Source organism: Peromyscus eremicus, chromosome 18 (assembly GCF_949786415.1).
Source record: "Peromyscus eremicus chromosome 18, PerEre_H2_v1, whole genome shotgun sequence".
Taxonomy (NCBI): domain Eukaryota; kingdom Metazoa; phylum Chordata; class Mammalia; order Rodentia; family Cricetidae; genus Peromyscus; species Peromyscus eremicus.
In genome coordinates, this window is record NC_081434.1 from 32,587,518 (window position 1) to 32,612,228 (window position 24,711).

The 24,711-nt window shown below is 40.8% G+C and overlaps 1 protein-coding gene across 2 annotated transcripts in view; it reads right to left on the reverse strand.

The window, feature by feature from the left end:
• Positions 1 to 24,711, reverse strand: part of Cep83 (centrosomal protein 83) — a 112,239-nt gene that overhangs the window by 37,839 nt on the left and 49,689 nt on the right. For both annotated transcript variants that reach the window (XM_059245203.1, XM_059245204.1), the window contains exons 5-7: positions 22,907 to 23,038; positions 11,086 to 11,337; positions 8,907 to 9,038 (exon numbers count right to left, since the gene is read on the reverse strand). In XM_059245203.1, coding sequence (XP_059101186.1) covers positions 8,907 to 9,038; positions 11,086 to 11,337; positions 22,907 to 23,038 — 516 coding nt within the window. The remainder of the gene's footprint in view (positions 1 to 8,906; positions 9,039 to 11,085; positions 11,338 to 22,906; positions 23,039 to 24,711) is intronic.

Here is a 24,711-nt window from a genome sequence, read left to right on the forward strand (position 1 = left end):
AGTGAGCTGGGCCCTCCCCCTTTGGTCACTAAGAAAATGCCCTACAACTGATCTTATGCGGGCATTTTCTTAACTGAGGTTCCCTCCTCTCAGATGACTTTAGCTCATATCAAATTGTCATAAAACTGTACAGCACACCACTGAAGATAGTTGCCTAGCTTTTTAAGATAAAATAATTACCTTTGTTTTAGAAAGTTGACTCTAATTTAAAATGAGCTGGGTTAAGAAATAAAAGCAAAGAAATCAACTCACAGCAAAAAAAAATTAATAAAAGAGGCCAAAAAAGGACCAACTGAACTTGGAGACTAAATGTGTTGGCATGTGTATACACATGTGAGGTAGAAGGAAGAGGTATAGGTACAAATCATACAAATCCTTTATTACAGAATATGCTTCTTCTAAAGCCCCAGGTGAATGTGAACAATTTTCAATACTCCCTATAATTAATCTGTCACAAATCATTTTTAGTCTAAATATTCCTAGCAAATAATTCTAGTTCATAAGTAGTATACCTTCATCCAACAATATTCACTGACTACTTACTATGTGTCAGGTACAATTCCAGGAGTCAGGAATACAGCAGTAAATACAAACGTTTTGTCTTTCCAATCATCCACACTATTAACATTTTACACACACTTCTAAATTATTAACAAAGGCATTAAGCTTTAACCAAGAGATATAAAGATGAGATAAACCTGTAATTTGATTTATACTTAAGTGTAAAATTATAGAATCAGAGTAGAAGACTACAAACATACACAAGCTAAACATAGGATGTGGATGGTAGAAAAGGATTAAGTTATGTGGAGCCCAGTAAAACCCAATAGCAAATGAAGGTGGCAATTAAGACACATATCAGGAACGGTCCAAGAGCCAAAAGGAACAACCACAGACACAAGTTTCTTATTACAGGAGGTTTTGTCTACAAAAGGCAATGAAAACATTGCAAGGAATGGCTTCACGGAACATACACATCTCAAGGAAACAACAAAACAAGTACTTTACTATTTACATTGCTATCCACAATGAACAGACCCTTTCAAATCAATTTGTGCACCACTAAATGACATATAAATATAAAATAGCAACCTTCTGCTGGGGTTTTAATACCTAAATTCTCTTACTATGCCATTAGTTCAAGGACAACTTATAAATGCATTAAAATGCTGAGAAGATATAACATTAAAATATAATTACAGTGATATAGTTATAAGTTGCTATTGTACACTAATTGCAAAAGGTTGAGAACGACACAGAAGTTCACTAAACTACACTGTAGCTGCTTTTAATGAGGTGACAAATTCAAGGTAAGTCCATAGAATATTGGTTAATTTCATGGTAACCTCAAGAAAAACTAAGAAATAAAAACCGTTCACATTAATCTCACCCTGAGACTTACTAAAATGAAGAAGACTTTCTTTAGGCTGGGAAGCTGGATCAGTCAGCAAGGTGCCTGCAGCACAAGCATGAGGACCTGTGTTCAGATGCAAGGACCCACGGGAAAAGCTGGGCACGGCACGGGGCACCTCAATCCCAGTGCCCGGGAGACAGAGCAGGCGGGTCCCTGGTGCTGGCTCCCAGCCGCTCTAGCTCAGTGAGCTCTGGGTTCAGTGGAGGACTGTCTCAGACAAAGCAATCACACAATGGACACTGGAGAGGCAGCTGAGTGGTGAAGAAGAACCAGGCTCCATTCCCAGAACTCACACGGCACTTCTCAACTGTCTCTCACCCACGTCCCAAGAGAGTTGATGCCCTCTTCTGGCCTCTATAAGCATCAGGTACACATGCTGTGCCCAGAAATACATGCAGGCAAAACATCCATACACAGAAAAATTTTTAAAGAATTTTAAATCTTCAAAAAACTAATTATAAACTATGATAGACAACAGCTGAGAAAGACACCTTAATATCGACCTCTGGGCTCTACACACATGTGCACATATACACAGAAAAATGTATAACACACACACAGACACAGAAAAAAAGGAAACAATTTCAACAGGGCGGGTACAGGCTTACTTATGCTGTTAAACTATATATGCTCAAGGAATTTACTTGTTTATAATATATAGAGATTAAATTGTTCTTTGGTGCCATATTTCTATGATCTTAAAAGAATGGATTTACTTACACAACCAGTAATTGTTAAATTTCTAAAATATATTTTATATTTAAATATAAAATACTAAAAGCAATATTAAAAACATGAAAATGGGTGATGAAGAGCTTAGGGAGTAAACTGTGTAAGCCCTGAGTGTGGACCCCAGGACTCATGTTAAAACTGAAAACTGTGTGGCGGCAAGCCAGGAAGTAATCCCAGAGCTAGGGCAGCAGAGACAGACCCTCCCTGGGCCCTCCCAGGCAGCCAGACTAGCCAACCCAGCTATGGCTAGCAAGAGAGACTTGTCTCAAAAAGTAAGGTGGAGAACCACCGAGGAAGACAGCTGACCATGACCTTTGTCCTCCACTCCAACACGCACACAGTGACAAGTTCAAATACCTCTAACTTCTGCTGTTAATGCATCGCCATCATATTCCTTGTACTCAGGCTTCCAAACTCTAAAAAAAACTAGAAACCTCAACTTCAAGAGCTCCATTGTCCCATCCATCTTTACCAAGCTAAGTTACTTTGTCTTAATAAACTGCTGGCCAGAGTCTGGCCTTTTCAATCGTGGTTTGTTTTACACTTTTGATAACACAGAAGCAAATATTCAGCTAGTTGCACTAACACAGAATTTTAAATGGTAGTATTAGGCATTTTATAGGTACTCAAAATCTGTTAAAGTAGAAAAATCTACAAAATAAACGGAGGGAGCTGGCGTCTGTTGCTCTTTCAGAGAACCCAGGGTCAGTACGAGCACCCACATGGTGGTACACACTGTCTATAAATCCATATCTAAGGGATCCAATACCCTCTTTCTGACCTCCATAGGCACAAGTCACATATGACACACTTACATATGTGCAGACAAAACATTCATACATATCAAACAAGTAAACCTTAAAAATCCTGAAACAAAACAAAAACCCGAGAAAATAATATATAAAAGAAACAAGATAGTTATATAAAAAAAATGTGTCACACCAGAAGCTCTGGCTATAAATTCCAAAGAGATGATATTAAACTTCTGACCTTTCTCTAAATTCTGAGGTGATATGATTTCCTTAACTTAGCTCGATCATCACAATTCTGAGGGATGGTTTTCTGTAACTAACTTAGATTTCCGAAGATTGAAAACCTCATGAAGCAACATAATGTTCTTCACTGGATGTGAAATATCATTAAGGACATCATTTTAGGTCACCTGTGATAATGCCTTTAATCTGAGCCACTGACACTGGCAAAGCTTTGTTCTAAACCCTAACATTTACAAATTTAAATCACTTAGTTAAACACACCCCAGGTGTTCCTTTGCATTGCAAACAGCCATTTGCTAGGATTGCAAGATGTTGATGAAAATTTCAAGTTGCAAAGAAAACTGTGACACTCACGTTAGAAATATTTTTAAAATTATCCTTCCTGCAATCCTTTTATACATAAAATTTTAGAGGAAACTTGCTTTGTCTAAAGTTGAAGGATATATTGAATACTCCATTTATATGCAAACTACTTCAAGTGTGCCTTAAAAAACACAGGCAAGTCTCAGCAAAGTGCTAATAAACAAGTGCAGAGAAATAATACCAAACTGCTGGTCTCATTCAGCAGAACAGGAGACACCATTTATTCTTGAGAAGAGAAAGAACAATGGTGACGGGTGTGTGTACAGAACGCAGAAGAGAAGGTCAGTACCCAGGTGAGGCAGAGAACTAGGGCAAACCAGTGCAAAAGCCCCACCCACCCCCACCCCTACCCAAGCCCTGCATACCCATGTCCTGTGGCTGCATTTCCAGTTCCAGTTATTTCAGGAAGCCAGTCAGGATACTGGATCTAAAACAAACTACTGGATATACTGGATAGTTAAATGGTATTGAGCAAAACTGAAAACAATGTGTATAGGACTTTAAGAAAACCTTGAGTTCTCTTCTTTGTGTTTTGTATCTGTTTTGATTAGATGGGGACTGAAATTTTGCTATACTCTTATCACTATAGACATTTGGTCTATATCTGCTGACCTAAATCAGGAAGAGGCCACATCATTACTTGACTTCTAGTGGGGTTTATACTATAGGGTCTTAGTGATCAACAGAAAAAGGCCTTGATGCACTTAGGAAATTGGATCCCAATGAAATCAACGGGATATTAAAGCTATGAAATAGCTTGCCTAAGTTTACACAGTTACTGACCAGTCAGTCTCTGGGGAAAAAAAATAAAATCTCTATTCTTTACTTTCTTATTTAAGGATATACTAGAAATAAAAAATAAAATGAATGAGTTAGGATTCAAAATATGTTCATCTGATTCAAAGCTCAGGGACTTCCCATTGTATTTCATTACCTAGTCCAAAATGGTGTAATTTCGAAACATACCCTAAATTTAACCCTATAAACTAATAGATAATTTCTAAAATTAAAAATATTAATAGTTGGGGATGTAGTTCATTGGTAGAATGCTTGTCTAGCACGCACAAAAAGGTAACTTCTGCTCCTAGTATCACAAAAAAGGAGGTGGGGAGAAGAAGGGAAGAGAAGGAAAATGTATATATGTGTGTATATTTAACCATTAACAGTCTTATTTGTAGCTGGGTGTGGTGGCACACACCTTTAATCCCAGCACTAGGGAGGCAGAGGCAGGTGGATATCTGTGAGTTTGAGGCCAGCCTGGTCTACAGAGTGAGTTCCAGGACAGCCAGAGCACCATAATGAGAGCAGCCCTATCTCAAAATAAATAAATAGATAGAGAAATGTCTTATTTGTCTAGTTTTACTTTCTTTCAGTATCATTCATGTCAGGTGAACTAAAGGAAACATCAGCTACAAAACAACCTGTATGCTACATATAAATTGTAACAAAAATAAAAGGCCACTAGACATACATATACCCTGTAGTATGGAATAGTGTGAATTTTTAAATTACACGTATGAATTGGAGGAAGGGTCATACAGATGCCAAGCGCATGTACAGAGATCAGAGGAGGACAACCTTCATGATAGGCATCTTTACCCACTGAGCCATCTTGCTGGCTTTTAATAGGAAAAAAAAACAAAAAACAAAAAACAAAAACAAAAACAAACTGAGTAGATTATCTTCCAAGGGAGACGTCCAATGCATCTAAAATTACAGCCTCAGTATTTCAAGCACACAAAAAAAAAACAATTTTATCACAATACTTTTTAAAAAGATTCAAAGCGACACTTATACTAATTTCCCAAAACAGAATGCCAGTTTAACTGTATGAAAAATGGTAACAAGAATGTTCTAAGCTGGGTTATTAGCACATTTGTTTTCTGTAGATGAAATTACATGAGAAGTCAAATGGTCACAAGACTGCATGACCAGAAAGAGACTAAGATGGATGGATTGTTACATGGCCCCAGGTTAAAACAAAGAGGGGGTAAAGCACCTATACAGAAACCTATTAACTGGGGGAAAAAGAATTCTAGGGGAGGTACCTTGTAAGGCTTGAAAAACTGATCTCAAGGCCATGGGTTACTAAAGAAAACCCTAGTACCAGGGATGAAGTAAGTCCTTACAAGTTATTGGTCAGGGAGGGCCCAAGCTTTGACATTCTTTCTGCCCCCTCTTCTCATTCTTCCTAAACCACTCCCTCCTGCTGCCTACCAGAACTAGGTAAGGCTCTTTTGCAAAAGGTCCCACACACCATGCATGCATGGTATAGAGAAGTCAAGCTGGAACTGAGCGGAAAACTTCCTCCCTGCTACCTAGTTTTCATAGTCCCAGAAGGTGTTACATCGGCTGCTGCGAAAGGACGGGCATCAGTGTCTTCCTAGATGTGAATCCTACTATCCATAAACCCAACCCTCAGGTAAGATGTGCCCACCGCACAACAGCGGTACCACTGCTATGGGATAACTAACTGCTTTCTGACTGGTTAAGACCCAGTCTACAGGAGGTACTGCATGGTACTATTGAACCTAGTCAAAAACCCATGGTGGAGGAGATCATAAACCCTGAGGCAGAACTAAAGAGAGTCGTTGAGCAAAACTGGTAAGACATCAAGCTGGCATCTAAATACATACATTTGTGCCCACAGACAAATGCTACTACAGTTCTAATCAGAGAAGCCTATCTTTCCAGTTAATGGTGGTGAATACAGAGACTCACGGCTGTATTGAGTGTAAGCGACAGATTAGGGGTCCACCTATAAAAGACACTGACACCATCCCCTCTACGGTTGAACACTGAGGAAGAGGGGGTGAAAAGAAGGACCATGTTGAATTATAGTCATCTTCTAGGCACCACAGGCACTGCAATCACAAACTGCCAGCAGCTGGAGGTCCCTGAACTGTCCCCATGACAATGGGCTGAGAGTAAGATGGAGGAGTTCAGGAGCCTATCCCTCACTGCTCAACTATTTGGTACTGACAGATTAAGGAAGAGGTGGAATTATTGCCTTCAATTGCATACCCACTGATGATCCTATCGGTCTCCAACGGATAGTTCCAATCCATGGGTCCCCACAGATGGCCCTGGTTAAACTAAATGGGTCACAGAACAAAACCAAAAGTATGACTGTGAGAAAGGGACTAGTAGGGATAGGGGTTGGGGTAGAGAGAGAGAACAGTCACATGTATAAACTGTCTAACTTCCTAGTAAGCATTCTATTTTCAGGGGACCCATGACCCCTCAGTTCTGCTGACAAAACATCACTAAACAAAACACTTTCTTTCTTCTCACTCAACACCCTGCCCATGAGCCGTCTCAGAAAATTCTTGGCCAAGAATCTATAATGACCAGACAATTCCTTTAAATGTAGACATTTCTACTAGGCTACAGAGAATACTTTTTTAACCTGGGAGCTATCCTGGCTTTCAGGGTGTTTTATATAACTACCCTGCTAGACATAAAATGACTTCACTGATTTGGAAACCAACCTTACTTTCAAAGCCCAAAGACTAAAAACCATAGTATGTTAGTTAAGTATCTGTCAGACCTTATAGTAAGCACTTCATGTACAATACCTCACTTAATTTTTCCACAATTCCTCAGATACATTTATGGAGGTAGATACCAAAGTTTCAAGAAGAGATATACCAAAGTCAGAGCTAATTAAAAAACAAAACCTACCATGAATTCAGACTGTCTGACCCCAAAATTGATCTTCATTAACTATTTTTATCACTGCTATTTTATTTCTGGTTTTGAGATTCCTTATATATACATATTGCATGTGATAGGGAAAAGCTGAATTTGAGAAATACTTTATGGCATAAAAATGACTTAAGAACATTCAAATTACATTTTTAAGGATAATTTAAAAGCAAGTTATGTTGTTAAAATTACTTACTGAAGAAATATTAACAAGTATCTGCCATGTGAATGTGATTTCCCAGGGGCTAGAAGTACTGTAGTGATAAAAGCAATGTCCTTGATATCATGGAGCTGACACTGGTTAAAGGAAAAAGTGGGAAGGAGATATCTAAAAAAACAAAAACAAGTGGGGGCTGGGGTGATGTCTCAGTGGTTAAGAACACTGATGCTCTTGCAAGGGACCAGATTCTGTTCCCAGAACCCACAAAGTGGCTAACAGCCATCTGTACTCTAGTTCCAGAGGACCTGACACCCCTCTTCTGGCTTCCTTGAGCACCAGACACACATGTGAAACAATACATACAGCACACACAGAAAATAAAAATAAATACATCTTTTAAAATAAGAAATGGATAGATCCGATGGTGTTAAGAGCTATGAAGATGACTGCAGAGAGGGCTCAGCAGTCAAGAGCACTGGCTGCTCAGTCCCCAGCACCCACACGGCAGCGCACAGCTGTGTGTGACTCCAGTTCCTGGGGATCCGACACCCTCACACAGACATACACGCCGGCAAAACACCAACGCACATAAAATAAATAAATAAACCATTCTTTTAAAAAAGTTATGAAGAGCAGGTTAGTGTGATGATGTATTGTGTCCCCAATATATTGTGCAACCTAATAAAGTTTATCTGAGGATCAGAGAAAAAAGCCAGGCACTATAGTAAACACAGAGGTCAGGCAATGACAGCGCACACCTTTAATCCTAGCATTGGGAGGCAGAGACTCATCAGGATCTCTGTGAATTCAAACGTCACACTGGGAACAGATCCAGGCGTGGTGACACATGCCTTTAATCCCAGCACTAGTTAACCATAAAGGTCTGGAGGTCTGTACAGATAGACAGGAAGTGACAGAGCTGGGCAGGAAGAGGAAGTGATATAGCTGGGCAGAGAGAGGAAATGAGATGGCAGAACAGAAAGGCATATAGTCATGAGTAGACAGGAAGTAGATCTCTTTGGAGACTGAGGTGTTGGTGAGGTGAGGTTGGCTGTGGCTTGTTCTATTCCTCTGATCTCTCGGTTTTTATTAATAAGACCGTCTAGCAATTCGTCTTATAGGTTAGGAATACAAAGAGTAAGGCAGAAAGAAGATGGAAGATACTATTTCACTATTTTTAAGACAAGGCAGGCCTCTTCTATTAGGTAACAATAAAGGAAGGAAGGAAGCAGGATAAATGTAACTATGTGAGGAAAGTTCCTGGCAGGCACACAAAGACCCCAAGAACGGTCGGTGAGGGAGGAGGGAGGCGAACAGGAAGGCAAGGGTGCTGATTGCTGAGGATGGACTGAAGAGCCAGGCCACACCGAGCTCCGCATGGGCAGAGCACACAGACCCCAGTTAGAGATCTATCACAGCTCACAGACAGAAGGAGGGGCTAAAAAAGATTTCACTAGAGAGAATTCAAACAGCAAAATGCTCCATCACTGTGTAATCTCAGGCTCTCTAGATGAAGCAAAGTACGGCAACTCACTTCACTGGTCAGCGTACTTATTTCTCGGTCCGCTTTATGCAATCTGCTGATTAAACAAGTGTTCTGTTCATTGCTTGATTGCAGCTCTTTCTCTAAGCGTTCAGCCTGCAGCTTAGCTGACTGCTTTTCAGCCTTGAAGACAAAAGATTTTGAAATTTATACATAATCGTTCACATTACACTAAAGTAAGCACTATATACAATGTATATGTAATCAAACACAAAATAATGAATCAGAATTTAAGCAACAACTAACATGTCCCAAAGTAACAGTTTTCTCAATCGACCTGTCGAACTCCGATCTTCGTCTTTCAGGAAAGAAAGTACTTAGAGTACTCATTTAATACCTCAGAATGGGAATGCTGGCATAATTCTAACATTTCTAGACTTGCTAGTCCACAAGTTATGGAGAAGCATTTCCGAAGACAGGAAAGGAGGCTGCCCAGTCCCAGGTAAGTGGGTAAAAGGTGCTTGCTGCCAAGCCTGAGGGTCGGAGTTATCTCCAGGACCTAAGCAGTAAAAAGCGAGTACCAATCCTAGCAGCTACCCTGAGTGCCACACACGTGCCGTGCTACACAGGCACTCACATACATATCTGCACACACAAAGGAAAAAATATAAAGTAGTTGAAAATCCACAATCAATGGGGAATTCTTTTCTAAAGGAACAGATAGAGACAAAAATCGAAAATTCTCAACTGTCCTGGAGCCTCCTGAAGTACAAGCAAAAAAGCTTTTGACCTTACCACACAATTAAATTCTTACTGAAGTCTCTAAATTGACAGAAATGTCCTCAAAGTGATACTCAGTGTATTCTTTTAGCAGAGAGGAAAAAGTAAAAGCTTTAATAAACACTTCTAATCGAGATAAATGAAATGAGAGCGTTTTTACACTTACGGGATAAACTTCAGTTTTCTATTTTCTATGCATGTTTACTGTATTAAATAAGGACTGTATTCAGCAAATAACTCAGGGAACAACAATTATTCTCTTCAAATATAGAATTCTATTCTTTGTGTATAACAACAGAATATTGTTTTCTCCAAGAAAAATATCTGCTGTTATGTATTTATTTTTCATTTTATCTGACAAATGATAAAAACTAAGTGCAAGCTAATCTGAAAATGTCACAAATGAGCCATCTATCTTTCTCATCACTCAGCTTATCCTGAAAATAATCACTCTCGGTGATCTTGGTCAAAGTTCACACGGGGACTACACACTACATTCAACTGCAAATACTTCTCTGTCACTGTGCAGGACTGTGAAATGGCAACCTAAACAATCTTACTGTTAATTAGCTTATGTCTAAGGTCCAATGATACTGCCAAGTTTAATTCTGACAAGTACTAACAAAGACTTCACCTTTCCCTAAAAACAAACAAACAAAAAAACCCAAAATCTTCTCCTCTTCACAACTTACCAAAGTACTCCATGTTGTTTGCCCTCCACCATCATTTTGTATTTTGAAATTGGATAGACTACGAACCATGTGCCTATAATTTCCTTCTAGCTCAACCATTGCATAACTATCCCAAAGGAAGAAGACCCAACTCTGACAAACAAAGTCTCGGCTCCATCTTAGGCCCCAGGCACTAAGAGGCATAAGCATGTCTGAATAAGACGGAAACAACGAGTCTTCGTAAGTGACACCTCCCAGTGGTCCTGGTGTGGCTCTGCCAACATTTTCTTTCTCTACTGAACTCAGGGAAATAATTCAGTAAAGATTAATATGCATTAGTAGCCAGCTAACTTTTATCACTTTGGCTAGAAGCATGTAAGTTATATGTAGTGTTATGTCTGCTCAAATAGGATTTATGATTTTAAGATTTTTAAACTCTAGTATAAGAAATTTATAATTTCAAAAGTAATTGTTCGCTATGTTTTCAGATGACTTTAGTCTTGAAAAACTTGGGGGTATGTTGCTATTCTACATTTTCAGAGGTAAGTCATTTCACTCAGATGATGGTTCCCAAAGAGTGCCTATCCCCTCCTAAGGCAGTGGCACAGCCAGCTACCTGGAGGAATCACAACCTCTCTTCTTTCCATGCACACTTGGGACTACACAACTGTGTCAGCATTAGATGGGCGAGCATGTGTTTACACTCTAACAACCAAAGGCTTGTCTCGCGCACTTGAGAACTTAGGCCATGCTCTACTGGGAAGCAATTAAAACCTTACCTCCAAGGACCTGAGTGCAGCCTGCATCTCCGCCAGCTGCCTCACCTGTATTCTTTGGACATTCTCTACATGCGCACCAGAATTCTCTTTCTCAGCCCTTAATTCTGCTACTTCAGCCTCTAACCCTTTCAGTTTCTGAAGCAAATGGGCTTTTTCTCGAACGAGTTGCTCCACGCGCTTGCTGTCTCTTGTGGGATCGACACTGAGCAGCTGGTTATGCAGTTCCTCTTTATCCTTCTCCAGCCGTGCCACCTAGTAATTCAAAAGGATGCACACAAGCTCTAAATTATTGAATGTTCAGTCATGGACATGCTTTACCAGTCAGTAAATTAAAATTAAAAATTGCACAACATGATAGCTCAGGTTTGAAAATGAAGGAAAAAGAGAAAAAATCTAAAATGTCACGTTCTTCACTTTGTACTCAGCATGACTCAATTTTAAGGGCAAGGACTTTCTCCGACTCTCCCTCTCCCCCCAGTGTCTGGCACAGGGCTTAATCAGTTGCTGACTAAAATTCAAAATTGTAAATACTACCATAAAGTGATTACTTAAAACACAAGTCCATGATAGGAATTCATGCTAGGCCAATCCAATGACCACTCCCAAATTTCTCCTTACGTGACAGTTAATTCTTTGGCTATGTCTGGGCTAATAAATCATCTGTTTGAGAGCAACTAATCCACACAAAATCTGTGTAAATAAACACAAACACAGTGGATGAACTTGTAAAGTGACAGCCGAGCTTATTAAATGTCTATCTGCAATGATATTCTAGGTCTTCTTTCTCATGTTCACTATTCCAGAGTACACCACAAGTCACCGGGGAATGAGACGAAAGATACAAGTCGTCTTCTCCTTCATAACAACTCGCGCTGCCAGATGCCACATGCTCCTAGTGAGGGGCTCCAACTGTTTCCTAACACCCAGAGCCTTCTGAGGCCCTTGCTGCTCAGGATTAGGGACAAGGCACTGAGAACAGACCCCCCTTTGGGGATCTCCTAGTCTTCTATAACGTGTCACTACGTCTGCTTTGAGCTCCTATTCCCTTTTTAAATTCCGCTCCTCTTCTTTGGTGTGGTGCCAGGGACTGAACCGGGGGCCTGGAACAAGATACATCAGTGTTGTGCACTGATGTACAAACCCAGCCACACCAGCAATTCTTTTTATTCTTTCTCTGCATTGGGGTTACCCCTTATTATCCAAATGAACCACTGCAAAAAGCAAGACCCGTGGCTATTTTACCAAAATGAACACTCGGGGCTCACTCTAAGTCAAAAGGATACTAAAGAAGTGCTCTGGGACAGAGACAAAGAACGAGCACTCGGGGCTCACTCTAAGTCAAAAGGACACTAAAGAAGTGCTCTGGGACAGAGACAAAGAACGAGCACTCGGGGCTCACTCTAAGTCAAAAGGAGACTAAAGAAGTGCTCTGGGACAGAGACAAAGAACGAGCACTCGGGGCTCACTCTAAGTCAAAAGGAGACTAAAGAAGTGCTCTGGGACAGAGACAAAGCTGGTAGAGCTCTCAATAAAGGAAAGAAGTGTGAGGCTTCAACAGGACGTTTCCTCGTCTTCGAAACGCCAGGGGAGGCTCTCTCTGATCGTTTTCATCCCTATAATTCAGGAATTCCAAGTCTGACTTTGTACACGACAGATTAAAGATGTCAACAGGGCATAAAGATGTAAATACCCAGTATTTACATCTTTCTGGGAAAAAACATATTTTTCCCAGAAAACTCATCCATGAAGGTAAATGTCAAAAGTCCAACGGAGGGTGCAGTGATACACTCACTCAGTATGCCAAGACCCCAGGGTTTCATTCCCAGCACCATGCCGACTCCCTCCCCGACCAAAACAAAAAAAAAAAAAACAACAACAAAAAAAACCCCACCAAATAAACAGAAAAGAGCATAACTAATTCACATCTCTGTCCCATTCCCCACTACATAGTTATGTAGAACAATTCTCCTCAGGTTTGTTCTTGGACCACATTTATTCTTCATTTCTTCCTCCTGCAACTATATGACTGCAGTAGTCAGATTACTTTTAAGCGAACTTTTAAGAATGTCATCCATAAACACACTGTATTTACATGACTTTCACCATCCCTAGCTCCTCTTCAACTCCTGTGTTCCCCCATCCTCTCTCAAATTCACGACCTTTTCTAACTATTATTTCTATAAATATTGTAAGTGTACAGACACATACACACAAACAACCTACTGAGTCCAGTTACTGTTACTCATATGTACATGTATTCGGGGCTGACCACTTAGAATTGGGAACTTACCAGGGTCTTCATCTCTGGAAAAACCAGATTCTTCCTCCCTCAGCAGCCACTGACTGCCTGTAGCTCTCCATTTAGGGGTGGAGCCTTGTGAAAATTTCCGCCATCAACTGGCATGTTGAGTGGTATAGTCTTGTGCAGGCAACCACACTGTGGAGAGTTCGTGGGTGCAGTCCCCCTGACATGTCTAGAGGACACTATCTATTAGCAGTTGTCCTGGTTCTCTGTCCTAACCACCTTTCCACCCCCTCGTCCATGATGCTCTGTGAGCCTTAGGTATAGAGGTTAAATTGTAGATGTCCCATGCACACCACAGTCACATGCTCTCTATATTCTGACAGTCACAGACCTGTATAGCGTCCTCCATCTGCTGCAAAAGAAGCTTTTTTGATCAAGAATGAGAGGTGTACTTCTCTATGGGGCTAAAGGTATTTAGAATAATTGAAAGCTACATTAATTTAGAAAAGTATCAGTAGTAGGTTTTCCTCGGGTATCTATGACCTCTCCAGCTGTGGGTTCTTGCTGGGTTTACAGTACCAGGCGTGAGTTCCCTCCTACCGGACAGGCCTTCGGCCCAACTAGACGCCCGTTGGTTTACCCCGACAGAAGTGCCACTGCTGCACTGTGGTGGGTCCTGCCAGGTCAGTGGTTACTGTGGTTCACAGGCTTTACAGCTGGTGGGACTGCTGGTCACTTTTCTCCCCTGGCAGCCTGCCTGGCACCTTCCAGTGCTGTGACAACTAGTCCTCAGGGAGGACCTTCCAGCTCCTGTCAGTACCAGCCTGACTCAAGTCCCACGACAAAAATCTGTGGTGTCTTCAGCAATAGGGTCTCCTCTTCAAGCTGTAGACAGAAGGCGATCAAGGGCTGTGGTGCTAGCCTATACTGATCTAGGGGATCTTGGACAGCCCTGGTTCATTACTTTTATCCCAGCTTCAGTTTAAACGATGGGCTTAGGCTGGATGATTTTTAAGATACTGTTTGGCACTTGTCTAAGGTTACTCAGACAAACGTTTTGTTTTGGGCAGTGGTAGGGACCAAGTGCAGGGTCACGCACATGGCAGAGGATCATTTTCCACTAAGCCACATTCCCAGCTGCAAATAACAATATGCTATTGTTAGTGGTAGGGTGGTTCATCTAGGTCAGGAGGTCTAACACGGGTATAGACAACGGTGCTCTCAAGTAAGATAAAGTCAGTAGTAACACTATTTATTCTCTTGCAGTGCCCATTTAAATATAAGGCCACACAGCTAGTACGTGAGAGGCATCTCTATGATACCTGGAACGGTAGCCAAAGCAACAACTAAAATGGTAGTGAAGATGAAATTCTGTATTAATAATTCCTCAACCAGAATTCACTACCAAAAATCCTTCCTGGCCAAACTGGTGGCCACTGCTTTCCAGTTACTACACTCATTTACTCATTTGCATAATAAATACTAAGTACTTTGTCTCCAGCACTATTTTAGGTAGTAAACATATGTACAGTTCAGCAGAAAACTTGTGCAGTTGAGGACCCTATTACACTCAATCACTGCCATAACCGCACTCCTGGCTCATTCATCTGGCCACAGAATTTGGACACATCCGCAGCTCTTTCTTTTTCTTGCACTTTTAATCAGATTCACATGCCATTTTCCTGGATGTCCTTCATTTGTTTTGATCTCAATTCTTCCTTCCCATTTCCAAAGGTCTTTCTCTAATTTCTCTTCTCTGACATCTATCCAAATCTGCCTGTACTGTAGTCACATTCACATTTACTTCATTCTCCTCTAGAATAAAAACTTGCTGGAGAGGTAAGACAATGCTCGGTATTAACCAATTTTACTTTTCTAAGAGTAGAAGAAACGGACAGAAACAGATCAGGAGTTACAAAGAGTAGTTGCTTTTCTGTACAAAGGACAGTAGTATCGATTCAATTCTCCGAGACACACAGGAAAAGGTAGTGCACCTAACTGCTCTATCCACCTTTGCTTTTACTGCCCTTATGGTGTAGCATACAGAATGGTTAAGCGAACAGACTCCAGAATCAAGTGCCTAGGCTTTGTTTTTCAGCATTTTATAGCTACTCCTATACTTCCTTCGGCTTGTGAGAATGCTGTCACTCTTACCTTTCTGCTATAAACAACGTCCTTCAACTCTTGTTTATTTGAGAAAAGATCATCCCACAAAGCCCAGGATGGCTTTGAACTATGAGGTCAAGGATCACCTTGAACTCTTTTAAAAAATATTTTTACTTCTTAATTACATGTGTAAATGTGTGTCTGTGTGGATATGTGCACTTCAGTACAGGTGCCTGCCCAGAGGCCAAAAGAAGGTGTCAGATCCCCTAGAGCTGAAGTCACAGCAGCAGTTATCCACCCAACATGACTGCTGGGGACCAAACTCAGGTTTTCTATAAGAACATACAAACTCTTAACCACTGGGCCCAGCCTCTCCCCTGGAACTCTTAATCCTCCTGAATCAGTCTCCTGAGTGCTAGGAATATAAGCATGTACCATCATACCCAGTTTGGTTAATTTTTAACTAAACCCTTTATTATCAGACAATGATAGAGTACACTATCAATCAACTCAATGTTTGCATCTAATGCTATCTTACATTTAGTTTTGGAACTTTCTTGGTTTTGATATAAGATTAAATATAAGACTATTTCAATTAAATCTTGAATAGTCAAGAAATTGTGACTCTGAATTGAAACTGAAATTTGTTTTAATTTGCTTCTTATAAAATCACTGTTGAAAGTGTGACAGTTAGAAAGAAAATGGCTCCCAAAGGGAGTGGCCACTATTAGGAGGTGTGGCTTTGTTGGAGTAGGTGTGGCCTTGTTGAAGGAAATATGTCACTGTGCGTGGGCTTTGATGTTTCATATATGCTCAGGCCATACCCAGTATCTCAGTCCACTTCCTGTCTCCAACAAGATGTAGAACACTCAGCTACCTCTCCAGCACTGTCTGCTTGCACGCTGTCCACCAGAATAATGGACTGAACCTCTGAAACTGTGAGCTGTCACCTCAATTACATGTTGTCTTTACAAGAGTTGTCATGGTCATGGTGTCTCTTCAGAGCAACAGAAACCCTAAGACAGCGCAGTCACCTTGCTATCACTGAACGATGGTAAAGCTTACACTCTCCTATTGCTGCTCTGATGAAACACAAGCAGGTAAGGACACAGCATCTCACTGCTGCCTGGTGAAGAAGGAAGCCCAGGCTAGGCTCCCTGCATTGCCCACTACGACACCAGGGCAGGGTGTGGGAGTACTCCACTATTCACAGGAACTGTCTTTAGTATTAAGATAAAGCTGGTCCTACAGAATGATTTAGAAAGTACTCCTACCACTTTCTGGTAAATATTATAGAGAATTGGCATAAGTTCTTCCTTAAATGTAAAATCACTTGTTAGCTGCCAGCTGTTTTCCACTGGATGCTAGACCCTCAATTTAATTTTTTAGTGCTGGGTTCTTTGATTTCCTTTATATTCTTGAATCTTTGTCCTAGGATAGAGTTAAGACAGCCAAACATTTGATTTTTCAAGACTCACTTGTGTCCTTGTTTGTTGTTGGTTGTTTTTGCTCTTAACTCATTTTGGGGGGAGGGGCACCACCCAGCTCCCAAATAAACACATAGAAGAGACTTACTCTTACTTATAAATGCCTGGTCTTAGCTTGGCTTGTTTCTTGCCAGCTTTTCTTAAATTATCCCATCTACCTTTTGCCTCTGGGCTTTTTCCTTTTCTTACATCTATAAATCTTACTTTCACTCTTATTCCACAGCTGGCTGGGTGGCTGGCTCCTAGCGTCCTCCTCTCCTTGTTCTCTTGCTCTTCCTTCTTTTCCTCCCAGATTTCTCCTTCTATTTATTCTCTCTGCCTGCCAGCCCCGCCTATCTTTTCTCCTGCCTTGCTATTGACCATTCAGTTCTTTATTAGACCATTAGGTGTTTTAGACAGGCAGAGTAACACAGCTTCACAGAGTTAAACAAATGCAACATAAAAGAATGCAACACCTTCAAATAATATTCTACCATGCAGTGGTGGCCCATGCCTTTAATCCCAGCACTCAAGAGGCAGAAGCAGGTGGATCTCTGTGAGTTCAAGGCCAGCCTGGTCTACAGAGCCAGTTCCAGGACAGCCAGGACTACACAGAAAAACACTATCTCAAAAACAACAACAACAACAACAATATTCTACAACACTTGTTAGAACCAGACGAGCATTTAGTCTAGAGCTAACTCAATGCATCATACATTAAGAGATTTTCCATCCTGGCTGGCTGATGTAAAGATAAATTTTGATCAGTTCCATGTGAACTCTTGGGTATTGTTTTGCTTGGACCATTCTCATTCCTTCTCTAGCTTTGCATAGATAGCTTCCTCACACACAGGCTCTAATTAGTAATCAACTAAAAACTCAGGAGCTACAATGTAAAGGACCAGTGTGCTCTCATACTCTTTCTCCTTCAAGTTCACTGTCATGGCCTCTCGCAATTCTCAACTCCAATTCCTCAACTCAGAGTAATGACTATAAATGCAGCATCAGCATTTTATCTTAAGTTTTCAGACTTAACCAAATGTATTAAGAAAGCATAACATCATTTTCATAAAAATGAAGACATTTCCTCCATGTTTATTTCATGTATTCTTCTTAGTGCTACAAATGAGGATGTATGAATTCCTGAAGTTCTCATAAAAACCTTTAAAATTTTCCAAAGGGGGATGGAGAGATAGCTCAGTGGTTAAAAACATTTGTTGCTCTTCCAAAGGACATGAGTTGAGTTCCCAGCACCCACAGGCAGCCCTCAACTGTCTGCAATCCAGTTCCAGGGGTATTCAACATCTTCTTCTGACTTCTGCAGGCACCAGGCCCACTCATGGTGCACAAACTTACATACAGATAAAACACTCATACACATAAAACACTCATACACATAAAGTGCATAATATAAAAAAATTCCTAAAGAATCTTCCAAAAATGAACACACTAAGGAGTAGTCAGTTGCTTTGATCTATATAGATTAAAAACACAGTATTGCATGAGGCTTTAATAAAATATGTATTAAATTCAGTTTCAGGATGGTGAAGTAAAGGAAATTATTCCAATAAAGTAGGTCTCACAATTATTTTTTATTTCTCATTACACAGAAAAAAAAAAATCAGCACCTGCCCTTAATCCTGGTAAGCAGATCTCTGAGTTCGAGGCCAGCCTGGTCTACAGAGTGAGTTCCAGGACAGCGAGGGCTATACAGAGAAACCCTGTCTCAAACAAGCAAAAACAGCCAACATCAACAAAAAAATTCTACTATAGTCTATCCAGGGTATAATAGTATTCTATCTTTTTAAAAACTAGTGTGTGTGTGTGTGTGTGTGTGTTACTGAAAACATACTACATTGCTAAAAACTGCCAACAATCACCCTTAAGTGAATCTTAATTCTTCAGAAGGTATTACATCAATGTTAATGGCTGCTGCCTGATTAGGATGCTGACTGCTAATGGTTGGGCGCTATGGGGATTTCTTAAACCGAGGCAATAATTATGTTAGCCACATCAACTGACTCCATATATATATATATATATATAACATGTTAGGCTATCTGACAGCCTCTTGCCTAGAGTAGCTCTTTCAAGCTGGAGTCAATCTCGCATGTCTTGCCACCGTTTTACCAACTTAGCTGATCCAATACTGTCAACCCTTTATTGCCATGAGACCCACTCCATCTCAAGAACCACTATCTTGGACTGAAGGTGTGACCCAGTAGCAGTGTTAATTGACCTTGTAAGAGGTTCGATCCCTACCACAGAGGGGCAGTAATCATCTTTACTTACGTAAGAAGCAATTCTTCAGCTACTCAAGCTTTAGTGTGAAACTGGAAAAAGGAAGTCACGCCTTCAGGTTCTATTTTGAGCACTCTTACTAATTCTGTCACCTCTGGAGGTCCTATGTCCACTGAAGTCTTGAAACACTCAGACTCACCCATGAGGACTGGAAGTAACTTCTCCCAAACTCTTGTTAACGTTACTATTTTAATCCCTTCTATGAATCACAAATGTTCTTAATGGCACTCAAATAGAGAATTATTTCCATAAGGTTTCTGATTTATTCTGCCCAGATTTACCACACAAATTACCTATGGGAAGAATAGCTTTGTGGCCTGTATTTCCTAAATGATATGACTTGAAAATCAAAACCATTCCTTGCTCCATAGGCTACATAATGGATATTTCATTAACAGGGATGACTATAAGATATAAAGGGAATCCTTTTATTTGATCAGTGGTCTCAATAACAAGCTTGAAACACTCAGGAAAACATGTCATAAACTGGTAATACTGCCATCTAAGTTTCAGTGTTCCTCTTACAGAGCACAGGCAGAACAGATTTCAGCCTAATCCTTAAGGGCCTTAGGATGTTCAGATCGGTAATGAATACAGGCTTCTACTTAACTTCCCCAGCTTCATGGGCCCCAGACTAGAAAGTAGGTTTGCTCTTTGATGCCCGGCACTGGTTTCTCTTTAAGGTGTTAAACGGCATCTTCATCCAACAGAAGGAAGTTTCACTTCGGTAAAAGTCTGTGGTTTGCTGCAGTCGCCGTCGTCATCTCAGCCAGGCAGGCCTCTAAACACACGCTGCCTCTAAACACACGCTGCAGCCAGGCAGGCCTCTAAACACATGCTGCAGCCAGGCAAGCCTCTAAACACACGCTGCAGCCAGGCAGGCCTCTAAACACACGCTGCAGCCAGGCAGGCCTCTAAACACACGCTGCCTCTAAACACACGCTGCAGCCAGGCAGGCCTCTAAACACATGCTGCAGCCAGGCAAGCCTCTAAACACACGCTGCAGCCAGGCAGGCCTCTAAACACACGCTGCCTCTAAACACACGCTGCAGCCAGGCAGGCCTCTAAACACACGCTGCAGCCAGGCAAGCCTCTAAACACACGCTGCAGCCAGGCAGGCCTCTAAACACACGCTGCCTCTAAACACACGCTGCAGCCACGCGTCAGCACTGCGCCTCACCTTGAACTTTTATGTGAGGCAGCCAGCCTCTTCCTTTAACTCTTTTTCTTTTTTTGAAACAGAATCTCACTTTGTAGCCCAGGCTGGCCAGGCTGGCCTTGAACTCAGAGAACTGCAGCTCCCTCCCAAGTTTTTCCTTACCTTAAATCTGATCAAGCAAGTTCTGCTAGCTGCAAACCTTTCTTCTGCCGCTTACCAGCGGCTACAGTTTAGATCTGCAGTGCTTTCCCCAAGACAAGTACGTGAAAGGCTTATCCCCCACTCCGGAGTGAGTGGGAGTTAGTGAAAACTTTTAAGACGGAGGATAACCAGGTGGCCTTCCTGTCATGGAAATGTGCCCTCTGAGGAGGCCTCAGGCCTTCCTCTTCCTCTTGCTTTGCCCTTCCAGCCATGAGGTGGACCACTTGTTCCGTCAGGGTTACCTCCACAGTGATGTGCAGCTATGGGTCTAAAGCAAAGGGGCTGACCAATCACAAACTGAGATCTCCAAACCATTGGTTAATCTGTAAACCCTAACTGAAATCATATCTGCTGTTTCATAATCCACAATTGTTGTACCAAGTTTGCTGTACATAGTACTATTCTGTGTACAGTAACTGAAGTATTTCAATAAGTGAAGAGCTGGGAAATGGGAAAAGCAGAAAGTCTTATTTTTCTAGATGCTAACAATCCCTTAAAATATCTGAATTTTAAATATTTGGTCTTTCATTAGAGAAAAATATATTAGTAAATAACATTTTTAGACCAACATTTCTTTTCATCAAAAATAATACACAAGAAAGCCAACAAAATCAAGGTTCTGAAGAATACACACACTTCCCCCCAAGTAAACAGTCGACTGATTTCCGAAGCAAAGTCTGAACTAGAGCACCGCCATCAGGACCTCAGCCGTCGCTCTCAGCAGACGGACTCTTCATTCTACACTGGAAGCTGGAAATCTAATCATTTCTACTTTCCACAACAGACTGTTTACAGGTCATAATCTGTCATACTTACAGATGTGAATGGAGCCTTTTACAACCACAAATAGTATCAATCAGCTGAACTCCTAACAAAATTGAAGTTGTTGGGTGGTGTGGTAGTTTGAATGTGATTGGCCCCCATAATCTCACAGGGAGTGTCACTACTAGGAGGTGTGGCCTTGTTGGAGGAAGTGTGTCACTGTGGGGCGGGCTTTGAGGCTTCCTATGCTCAGGATACCGCCCAGTGTCTCAGTTGACTTCCTGTCGCCTGTAAGATGTAGGACTCTCAGCTACTCCTCCAGCACCACATCTGCTCCCCATCATGATGATAATGGACTGAACCTCTGAAACAATAAGTGAGCCACCCCAATTAAATGTTTCCTTTATAAAAGTTGCCGTGGTCATGGTGTCTCTTCATAGCTATCAAAACTCTAAGCTAGGTGACCACTAATCAAAGCAAGAATCTCAAATCACTGATAATTTCAAACCTAAAACTCTAACATGAAAGTTAATATACCTACTTCTATTGTTGTACTAGCTGATGACCTCGTGAAATTTCTGACAGTTTCTTATCTTGTGCCTCAGCTTCCTAATTTCAAATAAGTCTTTACTCATCTTACTATTAAATGAAAATGAAATTAAACCTAAATAAAGCATTTAAAACTGTGAAAAGAAATAAACAGCTAGGTGAAAAAAACCCTTTTTAAATATCCATAATGTTCAAGGACTCTTATGCTAAAGAACTTAATGATCAAGAGTTTAGATAATTGATGGAACAATCAAGAAACTGCTCACTGCTAAGAATAAACCAGTCTAAGCCAAATACTGTGGTCTTAGCTCTTTTAGATGCCTAAGACACTACAAATATTGGGTAACTGGTAAAGGAAGGTAAGAATACTTTAATTCCAAATGAACACAATGATATAAATAACATGCAGTTGTCTTTCTATATAGCATATAGTGCACTGCTATGAGGATTAGCCTAGTTTTATAAATGTTACAGCAGGATTGCTACTTGTTCCTCTTATCATAATGAAACCATCAAGAGTAAGACAGAGAGTGAACAGGAAAAAACAGTTATAGAAAAGCAGAAGACGAACTGCAAAGTGAGTAAGATGGCCGCCCCAAGCGAACACATGCTGGAGGAACACTGTGGTGGGCTGTTAAAAAGAACTGAGGAGGGTGATCTATAGCAACTCAACAAGTACAGGCTGAAACTAGAGCTACCTACAAAGTGATTGCTCCTAACCAGAGGACAGCACTAAGTAAGGAATCGTATAAGTAATATTTACAGAGAAAATTCTCTCTCCATACCTATGGCAACATGGGACTGTGTGATGTATCTATCTCCACTGGCTAGGGCAAAATAAAACAAATGAAATAAATAGCCAAAGGAAAACACTCACAAGAAATTGCTGACAAAAAAAGAAAACAAATAACTCACTAATTAATAAAACACAATTACACAATCACCTCTAACTTGGGACTTATAAAAATATATAGTCATAAAACTGTATTCACTACAACAATCTCTGATATAGCAGTGTAACTGATTACTTACCTCTGATTCAAATTTCATTTTTTCTTCTTCTGAAATACGAGCAAACTCCTCCTTCTGGTGCTCAAATTCTGACTTGAGGAATGTATGCTCATAGCGAAGCTTATTATATTCAGCTCTGTACCTTTCCACTTCCTAAATTACAGAGAGATTGCAATGTATAAAAAATCTACAAGTGAAATGTGTGCCCTCTCCAAAAATCACTGTATGGTATAATTTTTGGTTCTATTAACAGCCATTCTGAAAGAAAACGAAAAGGTCAATGAGAGAAAGGGACTTGGCTCAGTAGTTATGATGCTTCTGCTCAGGAGTTCTGATACCCACAACCAACGTAACTGCTTGGTGGACCTGAGGGCCCACTAGCAAGTGCAGTCACTAGAAGGCAGAGAAAGGACCAGGGAGCACATTAGTTAGACTAGCTGAATCAGTAAACTTTGGGTTCAAGTAAGATAATCTGCCTCGTGAATAAGGTGAAGAGTAATCAAAGACTCCTTATCAACCTTGGTCTCCACACATGCACTTCAACATGTGCCCACACACCCACATGCAAGGGCAAACACACACCATTCACACTATACATACCATGCACACCATACACACCACACACACACACACACACACACACACATACACACACACACTTTACTCATGAAAAAGGAAAGAGAAAAATGAAACGGATTAGTATGCTCCTTGGAATGGACTAATAAAATGAATTATCATTCAAGTAATGCTTTGTCTTCACTGATTCTCACTGTGGGAACAAATGTGCAGCATCACAAAAGTCTCCCTCTCCGCACTTAATAGTAGTTAAGAATGTGCCAGGTCTTTCTAAATATAGATAGATTTTAACAAGTATAACAAAGTATAAGCTATCTCTCTCTAGAAATCAGACTAGATAACTTCAAAGTAGAAAAAAGGTTATTTGAATACTTAGTATACTAACTTAAGGTTTAATCAAATATTGCAATAGTTCATTTCACACTTACTATGATTTTAAAACCTGCTCTTATTTAACTTGAATACCTAGCCCTGGTATGAGTGATTTTATTTACAAAAAATTCAATCTACACCCAAAGCATGATACCCTGCCATCAGGATATATTGCTGTTAGGGGCATATTTGAAAAATCGGGATATCGATAAATAGATCATTACAAAAGAGAATTTTGCAAGTCTTCCTGCACAATGGCAGTATTTTGGACTATTCCAATCTCACAAAGGGTTCCACTTTGAGAAAACAGTAATAATTTATGAGTGTAAGAACTGATATATGTTTTAAAAGCTAGCATATAAAATGTGTAGGCAGTACCTAATACGCTTCTCTGCAGTCTTTTCCCATCCTCTTTATCAAATGTTTAGTAATGTAAGAAATCTGGTCTCAACTCAAAGTAAAAGGAATGAGTGCTTTTCTTTTGGAGGTTGTGTGCTGTTAACACTGACTGTCCTTGGCAGGATGTAGACTGATCTGGGAGAACAGGCTCCAAGCACACCTCCGGAAGACTGTCAAGATCAGGTTAGCCTCTGTGGACACCTGGGAGGGGCTAACTGAGGTGGAAGACCCCCCTTCAGTGAAGGCAGCACTGCTGCATGTGCTGGGGTTCTGAGCTGAATAAAAAAGAGAAAGGAGCTAAGCACAAGCCTTCATCACCCTCTGCTTCCTTGGCTGAGGATTCCACATGGCCAGCTGCCTCGTGATCCTGCTACCACGCTTCCCCACCATCATGGACTGTCCACTCAAACTGTAAGCCAAAATAAACTGTTCCTTCTCTAAGTAGCTTCTGTCAGGGTATCAAAGCAACAGGGAAAGCA